The sequence below is a fragment of the Thamnophis elegans genome, chromosome 7, assembly GCF_009769535.1.
Source record: "Thamnophis elegans isolate rThaEle1 chromosome 7, rThaEle1.pri, whole genome shotgun sequence".
NCBI classification, from domain to species: domain Eukaryota; kingdom Metazoa; phylum Chordata; class Lepidosauria; order Squamata; family Colubridae; genus Thamnophis; species Thamnophis elegans.
In genome coordinates this window covers 72,655,050-72,674,883 of record NC_045547.1, presented here as the reverse complement: position 1 = coordinate 72,674,883, position 19,834 = coordinate 72,655,050, and the positions used below count along the sequence as shown (strand labels likewise).

The window sequence follows — 19,834 nt, the reverse complement described above, 5'->3', positions numbered from 1 at the left end:
GTCAGGTCTGGGGTTTCATTTTGCCATGTGACAGTTTCTGTCTTCTTTTTAAAATGTTATTATTGATTTAAAACTGGTAAGACAAGAAGTCTTCAGAACCAGGTGCACTGACATCTCCAAGTATTATACTTCAGGGATCCATGAGGGTTTGTCTGGCACTAAATGTAAATGTCTTCTTGGCAAGGTCTTCACTGTAGGTTCCATAGTGGCAAACCATAATAATATGTCATGTTCCATTCTGGGGTAATGAAATTTGGATTTCCCCCCATTTTGCTTGTTTTTTGAAATACTGTGTTTTCAGATTATAAGACGCACTTGACTATAAGAGGCACCTAAATTTAGAAGAGGGGGGAAAGGGTTTTGGCCTCTGCGTGCCTCATTTTCCGCCCTTTTTTGGGCCCCTTTCCAGCTTTTTTCCTACCCATTTTCGAGGGGTTTTTTGGCCCATTGTTTTTGGAAAAATGGGCCCCAAAAAGCATTGAAAATGGACTGAAAAAAGCCTCAAAATGACCTGAAAAAGCTCAAAAAAGAGCCACAAAAAGCCTTGAAAACGGGCCAAGAAAAGCTTCAAAAACGGCCTGAAAAAAATCTAGAAAATGGGCCAAGAAAAGCCTCGAAATCAGGCTGAAAAAAGCTTCAAAAACGGCCCGAAAATCCTCCAAAACTTCCCGAAAAGAGCCTCCCAAAAGGCCTGAAAAAGGGATGTGCGGAGCCCCCCCCAAAATGGCCGATGGGTGGGCGGGGCTTTGGCAATATTTAGTCTATAAGACGCACAGACATTTTCACCCCCTTCTGGAAGACAAAAAGATGCGTCTTATAGTCTGAAAAATATGGTATGTTCTTTTCATTCCCTTTTTTTCCTATACCGCTGTTTCTTGTTTTTAAAGAAGTATTTTTTCTGCTTAAATTTACAGTGCAAATCCACTGTGCCTGCTTATATTCTTATATAAACTTATATAGTTTTGTTTACATTAAGAGAATGCTCGTAACCCAGGGATTATCTGTGTGTGTGTATATATATATATATATATATATATATATAGATAGATAGATAGATAGATAGATAGATAGATAGATAGATAGATAGATTTTATTTATTTATTAGACTTATATACCGCTTCATAGGACTTTCAACCCTCTCTAAGCGGTTTACAAATTTTTTTAGCAAATTGAGTCAGCAACTTGCCCCCACAGTCCGGGTCCTCATTTCACCCACCTCGGAAGGATGGAAGGCTGAGTCAACCTTGAGCCGGTGAGATTAGAACCGCTAAACTGCAGATCACAGTCAGCTAAAGTGGCCTGCAGTACTGCACCCTAACCACTGTGCCACCTAGTTATACAGATAACTATAACTAACCCTGGGTTGCGGGCCCAATGAGTGTGCATGTGCTTTCTTTTTGGCACTTGATGCCGAAAAGGTTCGCCATCACTAGTATATAGGGAGCGTTGCTCTGTATTAGCATCCATTTGGTGGTTAACTAAATGAAAAAGCTGAATTTCCATTTTGCCTTCCAGCAAAATTTTAAGGAAAAATTATAGCCAGGTTATAAAATTTCAAACCTAACATTGTAAGCCTACTGCCTGAAATCTGCAAATGATTGAGAACTTAAGTCTGAAGTGCTTCATACAGGTAGCCCTCAACTTACAACAGTTCATTTAATGCCCATTCAATGTTATAACCACACTGAAAAAAGTGACTGACGTGGTCATGTGACTGGGTGGGTGTGGCCAGGTAGTCATGTGACTGTGTGGGTGCGGCCATATGATCATGTGACTGGGTGGGTGTGGCCAGGTGATCATGTGACTGGGTGGGCGTGACCCATTTAGCAGTCCATTAAACAATACACAGCAGCCCCCTTTTCTATTCTTCTTTTTAATACCGCATGAAGTTTTTGCTCTAGGTTTTTTTTTTTTTTTTAACTTGGGGGCGGGGAGAGGTTGGCAATGCCTGGGGAGGGAAAGGCATGCTTTCCACAGGTCTCATGGCTATATTTAAAGGGCCAGCTAATGTCATTGGTGTTGGGAGATTCATTGGTGAGGTGATAGTGACTGGTTGTGCGACGTTCACTGGTGCAGTAACCGGAGTTGGTAAATTGGCAGGTGTCGTGAGTGTTAACGGAGAACTCATTGGGCTGGAGATGTTAACCATGCTCGAAACATTGGCTGGGGTCCTCATGTTCATTGCAGCAATTCATTCCGTAAGAACGAACAAATGAAAGTAGTTGGCAAAGTTAAGGAATTTAATCTGCTTAATAGGTAGCCATATCCCGCTGTTGGTTCTGTATCATAAATCCCTGTATTCAAGTGAAAGTAAGCATTTGTCAATCACACACACACACACACACACACACACACACACACACACACACACGTTACATCAAGCCAGCATTTCACTTAATAGAGTTGCTAAGGAGGCAGAGTCCAGATTCCACTGTTGCTAAGAAAAAACTACACCAGGGCGGGTGCTTTGGGAACATCACAGCTGAATTCAAGCAGAGGTGTTTGGCCTTGAAACCTTTCCAAAAGGTCCTTGAAGTAACCTTGAAAAACACTTTGGGCAGATGGAAACAGCCTATTTTAAATTCATTCTTGTTCTGAATACTTGGCAACTCTCCTGTTGCTCCAGCCACCTGCCTGACAGAATAGATAGGCTCCTTATCTGGTAAAGATAATTGATTTGTTTGCAGCGTTTCTCAAAACCTTTCTATCCTAGAGAGACCCTTGAAATAATTTTCGGGGTTCGGGGGAATCCCTGAGTAAAAATTATTACATCTAAAGTTAGCACTGCACACAGCATGGAAAATAATGTGAATTAGTTTATTATTCAGTCACAATCTCTCCCAGAAATCTAGGTGACTTCTGGTGTAATTCTGGGTTCAGCAAAACCCTGGTTAAGAAAGGCTGGATTAGAAAGAGGTTTAGGTTGGAGTGTGCCCCTCTCCTCCTCTCTCCTCTTCCCTCCACTCCCCTTCTCTCCTCTCCCCTCTCCTTTCCTCTCCCCTCCCCCTCTCTCTGTCCCTCCCCTCTCCCCTCCCCTCTCCCCTCCCCTCTTCCCTCTACTTCTCTCCCCTCTCCTTCTCTCCTCTCCCCTCTCCTCTCCCCTCCCCTTCTCTCCTCTCCCCTCTCCTTTCCTCTCCCCACCCCCTCTCTCCGTCCCTCCTCTCTCCTCCCCTCCCCTCTCCTCTTCCCTCCCCTCTCCTTCTCTCCTCTCCTCTCCCCTCTCCTTTCCCCTCCCCTTCTCTCCTCTCCCCTCTCCTTTCCTCTCCCCTCCCACTCTCTCTCTCCCCTCCCCTACCTTTGTTCCAAACTAAATTCTTGGAAAAAAATAATGTTCACCGAGACCATACAGAACATTCTTGAGGAACTTTATATGGTTTACTTTACGAAGGCTTCCTATTTTTCTCCCAAAATACCGCCCCCCCCAAAATATATCTCCTAGCCTGATCCTCATCTCCAAGTAGTATATTGTGCTAGAAATGTCTGAAATAAAACAAATTTGGTATATATACAGCCTAAACGTTTTATTCCTGCTTATTTTCTACTGCATGCAATACATATACACAGTTATTTCAGTACTGGGCAGTGCATAAATCGAATAAATTAAATGTATTCCATTAAAATGTTCAGGTTTGCTTTCTGTCTCCTATTCTAGGCACTGTGCCATACTTATTTTTTTCCCTACTAAGGTTTCTAGAGAAAAAAAACCTTGGTGTTTAGTTACACATCTATCAGGATGCTTATAGAAGTCATAATTCTGCTGGTGAAAGGAGGAAATTTCACATGAGTGTGTGAAGCTTGATGAGGTATGCATGACTTTTAATGTATACAAAACAGTAATGGATGGGAGAAAATTGTGTCTCCTGTGAGGACTATCTCGTTCATTCATTCATTCATTCATTCATTCATTCATTCATTCATTCATTCATTTGTTCATTTGTTTTCTGACTGCTCGGTGCACAAGATCACCCTGGGCAATTTATGTAACACAACTTTGGAACAGAGGAACAATAACAATAGACACAACTGAAGCCATGAACACATCTGACCCAGGACTAAGATGCTGAGCTTGCTGATCAGAAAGGTTGGCAGTTCAACGGTCCGAATCCCTAGCACCACGTAATAGAGTGAGCTCCCGTTACTTGTCCCAGCTTCTGCCAACCTAGCAGTTTGAAAGCATGTAAAAATGCAAGTAGAAAAATAGGGATCACCTTTGGTGGGAAAGTAACAGCGTTCCATGTGCCTTTGGTATTTAGTCATGCTGGCCACATGACCAAGGAGACGTCTTTGGACAGCGCTGGCTCTTCAGCTTTGAAATAGAGATGAGGAGCGCCCCCTAGAGTTGGAAATGACTAGCACATATGTGCAAGGGGAACCTTTACCTTTACTTTATTGTGGTGGAAGGTAGTCTGGATTCCCAGGAGGGAGGGAGTGAATTCCCGAAGAGTATGAAGCATACTCTTTACTTTAGAAGGACAGAAGGGTTGGGGAACACTAGAAAGGTAGTTAATAGTTTTGCTTTACAAATATTCAGACTGAGCCCCCAAAAATAAAAAAAATAAACAAACAATTACAGTTTCCGGGGAACTCTGCCAAAATTAACCAATAGCTGCTATTTCTTTCTGTTTTTAAAAATCTAAAGGCTGCATTTGGTTCTAACACTGTTAGCAATATTTCACTCGTCTTTCATGAAAAGCTTTGGATCAAGATTTTAATTTGGCAAATGCCAATACTGGATGGCTGAGTTCGCTTCATGAACTACGCAGAAAATTTATATTATGCCTGAAGAAATTTAATTAACACATTGCATTTGTTTTTGTGTTTCTTTTTAAATAGAAACTCGGTCATCACTGGCAGATTATTTTAAAACCCCTTAACTTGTTTTTAAGAACGTGTCTGTTGGATTTGTTTTCAGAATAGGGTCAAGTAACATCTTCTTTAAGACAAGCAAATGAAATAATATCCACAACTGACTAAGCTTACCTCAAAGGTAAGCGTAGGGGCGCAGTGGCTCAGTGGCTAAGACGCTGAGCTTGTCGATCAGAAAGGTCATTTTGACATTTTTGACATTTTATTTTGACATTTTTTTTGACATTTTATTAAGACTTATAGGCCGCCCTTCTCCCTGAGGGGACTCAGGGCGGCTTACAATCATAAGGGAAGGGTGTGCAGTAACAAGAGACAAACAATAAGTGACCAAAAATAAAATGGTAAACCACAGCATGCATTCAACAGTCAACACTCGGGCGGGTAAATTGGAAACCTATCCCCAGGCCTGCTGGGAGAGCCAGGTCTTGAGGGCTGTGCGGAAGGTCTGGATGGTGGTGAGGGTACGAATCTCAACGGGGAGATCGTTCCACAGGGTCGGAGCTGCAACAGAAAAGGCTCTCCTCCGTGTAGTCGCCAGTCGACATTGACTGGCGGATGGAATCCGGAGGAGGCCCAGCCTGTGCGATCTAATCGGTCGGAGGGAGGTAATCGGCAGAAGGCGGTCTCTCAAGTATCCAGATCCACTACCATGGAGTGCTTTAAAGGTGGTCATCAGTACCCTGAAGCGCACCCGGAGATCGACAGGTAGCCAGTGCAGCTCGCGGAGGATGGGTGTAATGTGGGCGAACCGCGGTGCGCCCACTATCACTCGCGCGGCTGCATTCTGGACTAACTGCAGTCGCCGGATGCTCTTCAAGGGCAACCCCATGTAGAGCCCATTGCAGTATTCCAGCCTAGAGATCACAAGGGCTCGAGTGACTGTTGCGAGAGCCTCCCGGTTCAGGTAGGGCCGCAACTGACGGACCAGGCGAACCTGGGCAAATGCCCCCCTGGTCACAGCCGACAGCTGATGGTCGAAAGTCAGCTGTGAATCCAGGAGGACTCCTAAGTTACGGGCCCTGTCTGAGGGGTATAAAATGTGACCCCCCAGCCTGAGTGTTGGAGTGTCGGCCAAATTATTGGGAGGGAAGCACAACAGCCACTCGGTCTTGTCCGGGTTGAGTACCAGTTTGTTAGCGCTCATCCAGCTCTTAACGGCCTCAAGGCCCTGGTTCATCACGTCCACCGCTTCATTGAGTTGGCACGGGGCGGACAGATACAATTGTGTATCGTCCGCGTATTGGTGGTATTTTATCCCGTGCCTCCGAATGATCTCGCCCAGCGGTTTCATGTATATGTTAAATAGTAGGGGGGATAAGACCGAACCCTGCGGCACCCCATATGTTAGGGGCCTCAGGGACGATCTCTGCCCCCCGACCAACACCGACTGCGACCTGTCCGAGAGGTAAGAGGAGAACCACTGCAAAACAGTGCCTCCCACCCCCACCTCCCGCAGTCGTCGCAGAAGGATACCATGGTCGATGGTATCGAAAGCCGCTGAGAGGTCAAGGAGAACCAGGATGGACGCATGGCCTCCATCTCTGGCCCTCCAGAGATCATCGGTCAATGCGACCGATGGTCGGCAGTTCGGTGGTGTCGAATCCCTAGCACCACGTAATGGAGTGAGCTCCCGTTACTTGTCCCAGCTTCTGCCAACCTAACAGTTCGAAAGCAGGTAAAAATGCAAGTAGAAAAATAGGAACCACCTTTGGTGGGAAGGCAACAGCATTCTGTTCACCTTCAGCGTTTAGTCATGCCAGCCACATGTCCACGGAAACGTCTTCAGACAGCGCTGGCTCTTCAACTTTGAAACGCGAGATGAGCACTGCCCCCTAGAGTCAGGAACAACTAGCATATATGTGCGAGGGGAACCTTTTCCTTTACTTACCTTAAAGGTGTTTTAGAGTAGAACTTAATATTCATTTAGTGTTTTGCAAAAATGTGTACTGGAAATGTGAGTTTCCACATAAAAGATGGTTTTCCTTTCTTTCTTTTCTCAGCTTTTTCCACCATGTATAAAAATAGCGGGTACAATGTTTATCGAGAAGAAAGCTTTGCGTTCATGTTCCTTAAGTTTTTAAGAGCAAATTCAAGGTTGCTTTGCAACATCCTTTGTAAATAAATGCACTCACTCATACAGCACCCTGCAATTACTTTTCTGAATGTCCATTCAAGTTAAGAATTTTCATCTCTGCAGTTGCCATAGCAATCTGTTCTCCTCTTTCTACTACATTAAAAATCCATTCAGTTGCCAATATTGAGCGTGGAACAGGGAAAAAAATTCTTTAAAATAGCTTTAGCATCTTATATGCAACAGAAAACAGAGCTGGCTTTTAATGTTAGGAGAGGTGGGTAGCTGCTGAAATGTAACAGCAAACTTTTACTGCAAAAAAAGGTTGCTTAAAAATACAGCAAACAAAAAAATAATAATGTTTAATAAAGCAACTCAGAGGAAAGTGTTGCAAATATATTTTAGGTAACTTTACTAAATTAGGAATTAATGGGCCAAGTTAATATTTTGAGAGTGAAGCAGGCAAGTCCTGTCTTATGTAGCTTTATTCATTTATTCATTTTATATCTGAAGGTTCTCTAGCTAGCTTTTGCTTAACTTTGAGAAGGATGGGAACGCATCCAATTTCCTTTATTTAGAGATGGAATGGGTAATTTTTTTTCCTATTGTAAAATTTGCATTTGATGCTGATTTCTCAAATTTTGATTGAACTATTCGGAAGTCTTAAGATAATTTCGTCTTGCTCTGGGAACCTGCTTTTCATATAGCCATATGTAGCAATAATATATATTTAACTGATACCTTTCTCTGTTTATCGTGGTTAAGTATTATCTTATTGAAAGGCTCATAGTGCATACACTACATAGGAACAACAGTATTCCCCCAAAAAATTCTCTTTTAAAAGTGGGCAACCACCTTCGATTGACATTTGCTACTGGAGAGCTTTAGTCTGTAAAAATTGTCATTATTGAATATCCTTATTATTATGATATTAGGCTGTTGAATAAGTGATATTGCCAGTTTTGGATGAGTGTGGATTAATGCTGTTCTTTTTCACTTCCGATAGTCGTCATTATTTTATAAAATAGTTTTGGTGTCAATTCTGTTTTTTTTTTTTTTCTTGAATATTGCTTTATGCAAACTCTCATCTCAGGCTGTTGGGAGCATACAAATGGAAGAGTGACATAATCAGAATTTTCCTCGGAAGTTCAGAACAAACACTGGTATTTGTAGGGGCTTAGGGTGGGCACTAAATGGAGTCCCCGGCCATACAACAGATTTGAGATTATCTTTTGACTCTTATGGTGGGACGCGGTGGCTCAGTGGCTAAGATGCTGAGCTTGTCGATCAGAAAGGTCGGCAGTTTGGCGGTTCGAATCCCTAGCGCCACGTAACAGAGTGAGCTCCCGTTACTTGTCCCAGCTTCTGCCAACCTAGCAGTTCGAAAGCATGTAATAAGTGCAAGTAGAAAAATAGAAACCACCTTTGGTGGGAAGGTAACAGAGTTCCGTGCGCCTTCGGCATTTAGTCATGCCGGCCACATGACCACGGAGACGTCTTCGGACAGCGCTGGCTCTTCAGCTTTGAAACAGAGATGGGTACCGCCCTCTAGAGTTGGGAACGACTAGCACGCATGTGTGAGGGGAACCTTTACCTTTGACTCTTATAGTTCCTTTTTTTATTAAAAAGCTTAGCATCATAAATGTAGTAATAAGAAACTAATTTATCTCGACAAAAGTGCTGCAATAAACTGTTCTGCAGTTATAACCTTTTAAAATTATTGTTTCTGCTGGTATCCATAAATTCATGCAAAGCACTTAAAGGTCAGGCATTGCCGGAAAAATGTCTTTTCCGATTGTTAATTAAAGGTTCATAAGAACAAGCACTGGCTTTACTCTCCTAACAAAAGGAAAAGCGCCGAAAAAAATGTCTTATTCCCAGAAACGGAAGGCAAAGTCAGGAGAGGAAATCAGGAAAAGAATACCAATGCAGTTGGATGGAGAAATAATGTACGCCATTCAAGTCAGGCTGGGTGAAAACCTGGACAGGTGATTGCAGAAATGCAAGTAATCCTTGAGTTATGACCGGCCACTTAGCAACTGTTCAGAGTTACGTAGTTTACACCCCCAAAAGATACTTCAGACCTGGATTCAAAGATCTAATCTACACACACACACACACACACACACACACACACACACCATGATCATGTGCTTGCATCTTGGGTTCTTAACAATTGGCCGGCATTTATGACCAATTGCAGTATCCTGGGGTCACATGAACATGATTTACCCCATTTCCCTGAAAATAAGACCTCTCTGGATAATAAGCCCAATCAAACTCTGGAGCGCATGCGCTAAAAGAAGCCTTCCCCTGAATATAAGCCCTCCCTGAAAATATTGCAACACAGCCGCAGCCATGAGGTGACCATGCTCCTACACCTCAAAAATAATAAGTTTTCCCTGAAAATAAGGCCGAGAGCTTATTTCGGGGGTCAAAAGAAAATAAGACCCTGTCTTATTTTTGGGGAAACATGTTATGACTTTTTTTTGTCAGAAACTGGTGTTTACTTCCTGTGAATGGCCAAAAATACTCATGTGCATATGATGGGTTTGCTTAACAGCCACAGCGATTGCTTTAACAACCGTGGCCTTTATGACTGCCACTTTCACAACAACCACGAAACAGGTTGTAAATCGGTCACGGTAATGTGAGATTATCTGCTTAATGACCGGCTCATGACTTATGACCTTAATTCAAGCTCAATTATTTGTTGTAAGTCAAGGACTACCTATATAGTGAATGAGCTTTACTTCCAGTTTTATTTATGAGCCTGTTCTCGTAAAAATAGAAAAAAGAACGGATACTAGGCCATTCTGCTTAGACGGTGAGCTGGGAATTCACTAAGAAATTGAGTTTTACCACAGCTTTGATAGTCTAAGCTTCCAACTGAGCAGATATGACATAAAGCTCCTTAAATTCTTGCTAATATGCAAGCCAGAAACTTGCTGTTTGCTCTCCATTTAAATGTTAAGTCAAATACATTGAGAGTTTTTTTTTATTGGGAGAATTAGCTGTAGCCAAATTTCTTTGTGAAGCTTTCCAAAAATAACCCCAACGTTGCAAGGAATGGTAAAATTGGAAGAGTTATCTTTATTCTAGCAAGATGTTGGGTTGATAAGGCAGATAGCATACCTGATGGTATTTTTTTAATAGCAGAGCTAGTTCTCATTGTCCATTGCATAGAAAAGTAATATTTTGAAGTGGTTACACACTGTTCTGACGTAGGCTTCCCAAGAGCAGGAAGCAAATTCCTTGTCCCAACAAAAACTCATTTTATTAATTTACTGTGAATTCCGCTCATTTCACATCCAGCAAAGGCTTTCAAGGGAGGATTTACGGTCACAGGCCTTCTTTGCATTATCCTTCCCCTGCCACGCCCACAGAACCTGTAGTTAAAAAAAATTTGAATCCCACCACAGGTCACCACGTAATTAAAAAAGAGATTGACACTTTGGAAAGAGGGCAGAGAAGAGCAACAAAGATGATTAAGAGCCTAGAGATGAAAAACCTATGAAAGAACAGTTGCAGGGATTGAGAATGGCTTGTCTGGTGAAAAAAAGGACTAGGGGTGACACAATAACAGTGTTCCAATATTTGAAGGGGCGAGGGAGAGTGATTGGCCCAAAGTCACCTGGCTGGCCCTTATGGGTAAAGTGGGACTTGAACTTTAAGATTCATGTGGCACAAAGTGGAGCTTTCTTCCCCTACTTTCTATTGGCATATATGGAGTCATGCACAGCTGTAACAGTTATCCTACATTTTAAAATCCCAATGTGAATGCTGGTTTTGTTTTCATCATCAGGTTCAGGCGAAGTTTTGACATGGGTGGCGGGGGAATTCTGGGAGATTCTAGGAGTTAAAATCTACATCTTAAGAATTACCAAGCTTAAAAAAATACTGATCTCTAGATGATAAGTAATAAACTGCAGATGAACCTGCAGAATGAAAATGTTAAAGAGTTTAAAATTGCTACGTACAAAATTTCTGTGTGTGATTCTGCACCGAATGATGGTTTAGCTTGGAAATGCTTTCGTCTACAACTCTACAACTAGAGTTGTCTCTTGAAGCCCTGATTGCTGTTTCCAGCTCGGTTTTGTTTGGGAACACAAAACTGTCTTCCACATTTTGTTACTGTAATGCATTGTGTACAGGGCTAATTTTGAATGTATTCAAGTGTCTCAAGTAGTACAAATTTTAGATACAGGGATTCCATCTGCCTTATCCAGGTGAAGGTATTGTGTGTGTTGTGGCCCACCAGCGGCTTGCGGAGCTGGCAGCAGATTCGGACAGTGAGGAGGTTGGGGAGGAACATGGGCCTATCCTGGAGTCTGGAGAAGGCTCTGATGAGGGCTCTGTGTCGGAGGCAGAGAGGGGGCCAGAGCTGTATGCCAATTATCAGCTGCCTTCGGAGTCAGACATCAGTGGGGCAGACAAACAGCTGGAGCCTGTTCCCAGTGTGCACATGCACAGAATTGCCAGACAAAGGGAACAGCTAAAGAACAGAGGTCGAGCTGGGAGTGAGGCCACAGGTGTATGATGAATGGCCCCTCCCAGAGGAAATAAAAGAGGAGCGAAAGGGGAGTGGAGTTTGCAGGAGACAGTTAGTTTGCTTAATTAGTTCGTGATTGTCCGAGACTCCTTGCCAAGTTTTGCAGATATCGGCCTGTCAGCTCTCCAAACCACATTCCCCATTCCCTCCCCACTCTCAAAATTTCCGCTACTGGCTCTCCAGAACTTGGCAGAACTGGCTGAATACCATCTCTGGTGGTGACCCAAACTGGATATGGTATTTCAGGTCTGGTCTTACTAATGTTTTATAATAATTTACTAATACTTCACGTGTTAGTTGATTCCAGTTATGCAACCAAGGATTGTGTTGGCTTTTTTTGGCTGCTGCTGCACACTGCTGGCTCATATTCCTCCCAATGGGAGGAACAGCACAATGGAGATGGTTGATGGAGTAACAACAGATCCCACCTCCCCCATTTTACGCCTCCCCTCCGTACGTGTCCTTGGTTTTTAATTCTTGCTTTTCATATAATTATTTTTTTAACGTATACATATTTTTTCACTGTAAGCCGCCCACAGTTATCTTATGGTAAGATGGGCAGCCAATCAGTGGTGGTGCTTTGCCGGTTCTTACTGGTTTGGGCAAACTGGTAGTGGTGACTGCTGGAGGCTCTGCCCATCCACCCCGACATAATGTGTGACATTCTCCGCATGCGCAGAAGGTGGCTCCGAGCCAGGGGTGGGTTTCTCGCCCCGTTCCAACCGGTTCGGTTGGAACGGGGCCGGCGGCATCCTCGTGCACGTGCGCAGTGCACGCATGCGTACTAGCGTCTGTGCGATGCTCCAGCTGCTTCTGGAGGATCGCGCAGGCACTGTATGCGTCCTGCGCATGCGTGGAAGCGCAGAACTCGTCAAAACCGGGTAAGGAGCGCGGGCGGGCGGGTAGGCCCTTCGCCGTTCCCGGAAGTTACTTACTTCCGGGTTCGCCGACCAACCGGTTCGCGAGGACCGCCGCGAACCAGTTGAAACCCACCCCTGCTCCGAGCATAGTGAATGAGTGTGCTCACATTTGCGAACCAGTAGCAAAAGTAAGTGAATCCCACCACTGCAGGTTTTATGTGTGTGTGTGTGAGAGAGAGAGAGCGGGGGGGCGGGGGGGGGAGATTGTCCAGTAGGACTCCAAGATCCCTCTCATAGTTACTGCTTTTGAGCCAGGTACCAGCTAATTTGTACTTGTACATTTGGTTTTTCTTGCCTAAGTGTAAAATCTTACTTTTCTCTACATTAAATTTCTCTACATTGCATTAATTTAACTTTCTCTACTATCTTTCTCGCCTCCACCTGAATTGTTCACCTCCACCTGAAGTGGTGGCAATTCCCATTATTAGTGCATAGAGTGTGTTTATTCTCATTTTAGTCACGCTGAGAGCTACATCATAAATAGCCCGTTTTTGCCCCTTATGAGTTGTGCTGATATCATCTGCATATGCTTAACTCATTCCAGCTGAAATCAATAGTATTTAAGAATGTTTGGCTGGATGGTACTATAAATAAATAAGCAATATACATTGGGTTTTTTCATATTATTATGGTATCTCCTGATTATTACTCATCTGCTTTCTTTCTCCCCTCCTCAGCGGAGTGATAAATAAAATAAACATTAAAAAAATCAACACATACAATTCCAAGAATCTGCGTGACAGCTCGTCAGCAAAATTCGGATAGAAATCACGTATTAGATAGGCATACAGAAAATAATAGAAAGAAACATCAGAGATTAACTTTCTTGTGTTTTTTTTTTAATACGGTACCTTCCCTTGTTAAATATTAAACAGCCAAGTTTTACTATGAAGAGGTTGATAAGCATTAAATACATTTTGTTTAGCACTAAAAATTCCGTAAGTGAAGAAGGCCATTATTTGTCTTGATTTTCCAGAGAAGTAATGGCAGACTTCTTCGGGGAAATAAATTGGTGGCATTTTATGAGCATGTAGGTGACAGAACTAATGATAACTTCATTAGAAAACATCATATAACCAGCTTTCCTGGTCCTCAGGTACCCAGAGAAATGAATTTAGCTACACAAAGAAACTGTTTGGCTGAGATGTTTCTTTCCTCTTTTTTATTTTTAAAAATTCTCTGCGCTCTTTGTTTATCTTCAGGATTTTTCGTGCTCTCCAGAACTTATTAGCTGCAGAAATAAACTGGGGTTTGGGTTTTTATTAGGGGAAAGAAAAGTGGGACTAAGAAGGAAAGGCGATTGAGAAGGAAATGGAGTTTTTTTGGAGATATTTCTGATTTTAGCCTCTAAATATTGGTTGCTCATCTGATTTGGAACCTGAAAGAATTTATGTATTTGATAGGGGTTTTTCAGATGACAATTTGTCTGGGTTTCATGTTTCTCTCTGGCTCAGGCAAAGTCTTGAGTCCTGAACCAATAACATCGATAAATTGAATAATACTTTTGTTTTTTTTCTTTTAATTTTCCTGGCAGGCTTTGGGAACCATTACTTCAGTGCCGATTAAAGTTCCTCAGGTCAGTTCCTTGCAGAGGTTGGCAGGACAGAAACCAGCAGTGCTACCTCAGGTAGGAAAGTTAATTACTTTGATTTTATTGGCTTTCAGAAAAAAAAGACACAAAGTTAATCGAGGACTACCTTAATTGCTAGATATAAATACTACATTTAAAAAAAAGAAGCTCCGATCACCCCTAATATTAATCTCTTTCAAGGAAGTTTTTTTTCTTTCTCTTCCCTTCCTTCCATGTAAATGTTGTTATGATGTAATGCAGTAACACTCTGGAAAACTTCCCCCTCTCTGTTATTGGACCAGCCAAGCTATTTGTTGAAGCACTGTCTGGGAGTGAATATTTTTGAGATTACTCTTCTTCCTTGATGTGAAAAGAGCTACAGGACAAAAGGTTATTGCATTTAACGGATTAACAGAGTTGGAAGGGATCTTGTAGGTCTTCTAGTCCAACCCCACCCCCAAGCAGGAGACCCTACACCATTTCTGACAGATGGCAGTCCAGTCTCTTCTTGAAAGCCTCCAGTGATAAAGCTCCCACAACTTCCGATGGCAACTTCTGTTCCATAGATTGATTGCTCTTGCTGTGAGAAAGTTTATCCTTATTTCCAGGTTGAATCTCTTCCTTGATCAGTTTCCATCCATTGTTCCTTGTCTGGAATTTAATGGACAGAAAGAAATCCTTTCAATTATTAGAGTTTGGAAAAGGTTTAATTGCAGTTCTTATAATTTGGCTTATGTGATCATTCAGAGCCGAGGTGGCGCAGTGGTTAGAGTGCAGTACTGCAGGCTACTTCAGCTGACTGCTAGCTGCAGTTCGGCAGTTCAAATCTCACCGACTCAAGGTTGACTCAGCCTTCCATCCTTCCGAGGTGGGTAAAATGAGGACCCAGATTGTTGGGGGTAATACACTGACTCTGTAAACCGCTTAGAGAGGGCTATAAAAGCACTATGAAGCGGTATATAAGTCTAAGTGCTATTGCTATTATTGCATTGCACTTATCCTGATTCTCCACCTTTGGGTGATCAAATACAACGATTCCTTTAAGCAGGGCGAGGTTTTTCCCCGTTAGACTAATATACAGTAAACAGGCAATGTTTATTGGTAAATTACGGTGTGCTAAAATTGCCATACGAATGAAGTTGTATAAGTAAATGACTTTCCATTTAAGTTGATCTATCTTTGCAGTAGGGGCTTTTGTCAAATAATTCAGGGTGACCATGAACAAAGAGAATTGGTGTGGGGGTGGGGTGGGGGGTGGAGTGTTTCACATTTAGAACTGCAGGAGTCTTTAAGTTACGACCACAGTTGGAACCAGATCTTCTGTTTCTAAGCAGTGTGGCTGTTAAGTGAGTTGTGTCCGATGTTATGACATTTTTGCCACATTTATTAAGTGTATCCTGCTATTATTAAGCAATAACCATCTTCCCCCATTGACTTTGCTTATAAGTCACCAGGGAAATCTCAAATGGTGATGATATGACCCTGGCACAGGTGGGCTGCTACAGGTTCGCCCGGATTCGGGAGAACCCGTAGCTAACGTTATGGCCGGGTCAGAGAACCTTGAAATCCAACCCCTGGCTGACCCCACCTACCCCTCCCTTTCCTTCTCCTCCCACCCTTCTCCTCCCAGGAGCCTCCACATGGCCCATTTTGGATGTGAGGTAAATACAGGGCCCGTGTGGAGACTCAGGGAGGGGGGGGGAACAGGCCTCCTGAAAAGTCTGGAAGACCGGAAACTCCGGAGGGCCTCCAGAACCCGAGAGAGGCAGTTTTCACCCTCCCGGAGGCTTGAGAAAAGCCTCTGGAGCCTGGGGAAGGTGAAAAGCCCCCCTCCCGCCATGGTGCAGGAGGTAAAGTAGGTCATACCCACAATGGGCACGCCCACCCAGCACCCAGGCAGGGAACCCGTTGCTGAAATTTTTAAACCCCACCCCTGGACCCAGGGATATTGCAACTGTTGTAAAATACATGCTGGTTGACAGTCACCCAAATTTTGATCATGTGACTGTGGGGGTTGCGAAAGAAATGATTATGTACTTTTTGTAGCTGTGTAAAAGAGGACATTCCTTCACCTTTAATGCTAGACTTTACAAATCAAAATTCTGTGGTATTCAACCGGACAGTTAAGATAAGTTTGCAATAAGTTGGCCATGGAAGAGTGATAGTATGTTAAAAAATGAGCACGGAAAATATGGGAGACCTGTAGGACGAATGCACTTTTGAAATAGTAACTTTATTAAGAATTACAGTGCAAGGTTTGGGTGAGTAGGAGGAATGAGTGACGAGGAAGTTAGCTCTCTAAAGGAGTTTGCTGCATGGAATACTAAGCTGTAGTTATGTGAGCAAGTTGGCTTGTGAACTTTGACTGTCTCTTCCCACAGTCTCTTGCGTCTGTCTATCCTCTGTGCAGCTAACAATAATTTTGCAGTAGACTATTTCATTCAAACTTATTGAGTAGCCGTTTGTTCAGGTCGTAAGTGGAAATCACAATCCAGTTGTGGATTTTATGCTTTTTTTTAATGAAGAAGAACGTTTTCAAGGACAAGAATGAAGGAGCAAGACTGTGATTTTGCTTCACCACTGAACATACAATTTAATAAAAGACAGTGGCTGAAATTTACTCTTTTCCTCATGCACTTTTTGAATGAACGCCTCCAAACTGTCATGCAGTGGAACCTCAAAAGATTTCCAATGGGGACTATGATAAAATCATTTCTGGAAATGAAATGTTGGTAGAGCATCAGCTTTCTTTGCTCATAATATTCTGTATTTCAGACTGCCATCTGATTAAATTTCCTGTGCATAAGTATTCAAGAAGCAGAGGGCATAAATGTCATCATGTCTACTTGATTTTTGGTAACGTCATCACTAGCACTGATGACGTTACCTAGTTAGGGTAATGAGACATCTGCAAGAAAACAAGCAAGCTCAGAGAGCACCAAGGACACTTTATTTCAACCTTGAGCTACAAATATTCTCCTTTATTGATACTACTTGGTTCTACTTTGAATGCATAACCTCCTCTTTATATTTTTATCATCATTTAACATATGTTTGCAGTATATGTTGTTGGGGTCTTTTTAAATAAAATCTCTAATCCTTTAATTGTATATTTTAACACTGTTCGTTAAAGTTCAATGACACAGTGTGGAATGTAAGGATTAAAACAGTACGAAAACAGCTCTTTATGCTAATTTTTCTTGGCCTTTGGGGCAGGACAACTATTGGGTTTTTAAAAAAAACTTAACGTTGTGTGCACAGCGACACTTTTTTTGTTATATGTAAAAATGAATTATTTTGAAATGATTTGAAAGCAGGTGGAAACTTAAGAGGTAGGTAGAATGTGCAGTTGAGCTGAATTTTCACAAGGGGGCAGCAAAGACCCTGGGTTAACCTGAGCTAGCAGTTTACATATGCAAAAGAATCACTTTTTAAGATTTTTGCACAACGCAGTCTGACGCATTTTATCTGCATATATACATTAATGCAACAATGCCAAGTGTATTTAAATTAGTCTAATCATAGCATTCATTCTGTTTTGCTAATACAATACATGAATGTAGATTTGAATTATTTTATCATCAGTATAGATAATCCTCAACATACAACAGTTCATTCGTTCAAAGTTAAAACACCACTGAAAAAATGATATTTGGCTTATGGCCATTAGCATCTCCATGGTCAAGTGGTCAAAATTCGGACAATTAGCAACTGACTCACATTTATGACTGTTTGCAGTGTGCCGGGGTCATATGATTCCATTTTGCAACCCTCTGACAAGCAAAGACAATGGGGAAGCCACGTTCCCTTAACAACTGTATCCCTAATTTAACAACTGCAGGGATTCACTTAACAACTCTGGCAAGAAAGGTCATAAAATGGGGCCAATTTCACTTAACAAACTTCTAGCGAACAGTAGAAATGTTGGGCTCCATTTGTCAAGGACTACCCGTAATGGGATTTTGAATTCAGAGGAAAGAAAGCAATGGATGAATGAGCACTTCTGAGTGTTTTTTATATTCTTGTAGTGCCAGATTTCAAAAGTACTGGGCTTTTTAGTTCAGCCCTCACTGTTTTGATCTCTGATTAGAGAACTGCAAAATATAAATGATGCTTAACAGCAGGGGTCCCCAATCTTTCGGACCTCAGGGACCACTAAATTCATAATTTTAAATCCCTCAGACCACTAATATGATCTGCCTAATGACCGGCTGGATGGGCGTGGCTAGGTGGTCATGTGGCTGGGTGGGCGTGGTCAACTCGATGTCACTCACATCAAGGGACACCTTGCTAGCCTCCACTTGCCCATCCACTTCCACCCACCCATCGCCTGCCCACCCGGGCTCCTTAGAGCCCCAACAGGAAGCAGTTGTTGGAGCTAAGCAGCCACCATGAGAAAGAGTTGGCAAAACAGCTGGCTCAGTTCAAATTGGATCTGACCGAGAAGGAGGCTCAGCAGAAGCACCTCACTGAGGACTACGAGCATAGGCAGAGGGAAGTCCTGCGGGAGTGCAAGGCCAGGTACTGGAGCCTGAAGGCTCAGCAGGCTGAGATGGAACAAGGCCCTCCAGCTCCTTACCACTAGTGGCACTTCCTTCCAGCTTTCGTCCAAATCCCCATACCAGGAGGCCGAAGCAGACTCCAAGTTGGAATTTCTGCCCCCCTCTGACCCTCACAAAAAGACCCTGAAGGGGGAGACTCTCTACAGCAACACAAATGTTCACTGCACGTATCCAGCCCAGGGGCCGTAATTTGAGGACCCCTGATTTAGTGTAATATAAAAAATGCAAATATTTTTTCTGCGGACCACCGAAATTTTCTCACGGACCACCAGTTGCTGACCGCTGCTTTAGAGAACAGCTTTTACAATCAAACAGGAAATAAAGCAGGCTTGACTTCCAGAGAAGTTTCAGTCTGCCTTTGGACAGTAGAGAAAATACTTAAAGGAGGGGAAGTTGGTTCATTTACTTAGGTGTATATTCTGGCTTTTGTATCCAAACCAAAGGTAGCATAGATAATGCCCCCCATCTTCTTGCACTGCCGTCTTATGAGATCGGTCAGGTGAGGGAAAGCAGCTGGCTTAAATACTAAAGGGGCCTAGATTCCGTGTCTCCCCATTCCTTGTCCAACATCTGAACTATTATACTTTACCCTTTTTGTTGTGTACACACGCTAAGGAACTGTTTTTTAACCCGGGCAATTTTCAGACGTGTGGACTTCAACTCCCAGAATTCCCCAGCCTGCAAGATTGAGAAACACTGCCAAACCCCCCAACTTCCCAAGCATTAAAATGAGATCTGGGGGAAGCGACAAGGCGTGGGGTGGTGTTGAGGCCTAAGGAGGAAAGAGATGGCAAGAGAAATGAGTTGCGTTAGGAAAACTGATTTGCAGGGGTAAAAGATGGAGGCAGGTGCAGATTTGGTCATAAGGGCATGAATTCCTCCAAATAATACTGAAAAATTGCTACCTGTGTTTCCCCGAAAATAAGACCTGGGTTATTTTGTTTTGGGCCTCAAAATAAACATTAGGGCTTATTTTTTTGGGGGTGTCCCCCCCAATGTACAGGAGGCCCACTTCTGCTGCTTGCTAGTGGGGGGGGGGAGGCCATGTGTTATACCAGTGCTGCCGCCGTGAAGCAGAGAAGCCGCCCCACGGGCTCTGCATCGGCTTACTTCAGGCCACCTACACCCCGACACCTGCGTCGCCCCGTGGCTACAGCATCAACACACCACTTGACTTCCTGCTCTGTTGCAGCTGTGAGCAAGCAGATGGGATGGGCTGGTGGCCATGTAGGTTCCTGCTGCACATGGCTATTGGTTACTGTTGCTGCGAGACAGGTGTCGGGGCAAGGATGG

At 43.1% G+C, this 19,834-nt stretch overlaps 1 protein-coding gene across 1 annotated transcript in view; it reads left to right on the top strand.

The window, feature by feature from the left end:
* Positions 1-1,982: 1,982 nt before the first annotated feature.
* The window catches only part of PHF21B (PHD finger protein 21B), a 60,515-nt gene continuing 42,663 nt past the window's right edge, over positions 1,983-19,834 (top strand). Inside the window, exons 1-2 of the mRNA XM_032221865.1 lie at positions 1,983-2,198; positions 13,944-14,036. Coding sequence (XP_032077756.1) covers positions 1,983-2,198; positions 13,944-14,036 — 309 coding nt within the window. The remainder of the gene's footprint in view (positions 2,199-13,943; positions 14,037-19,834) is intronic.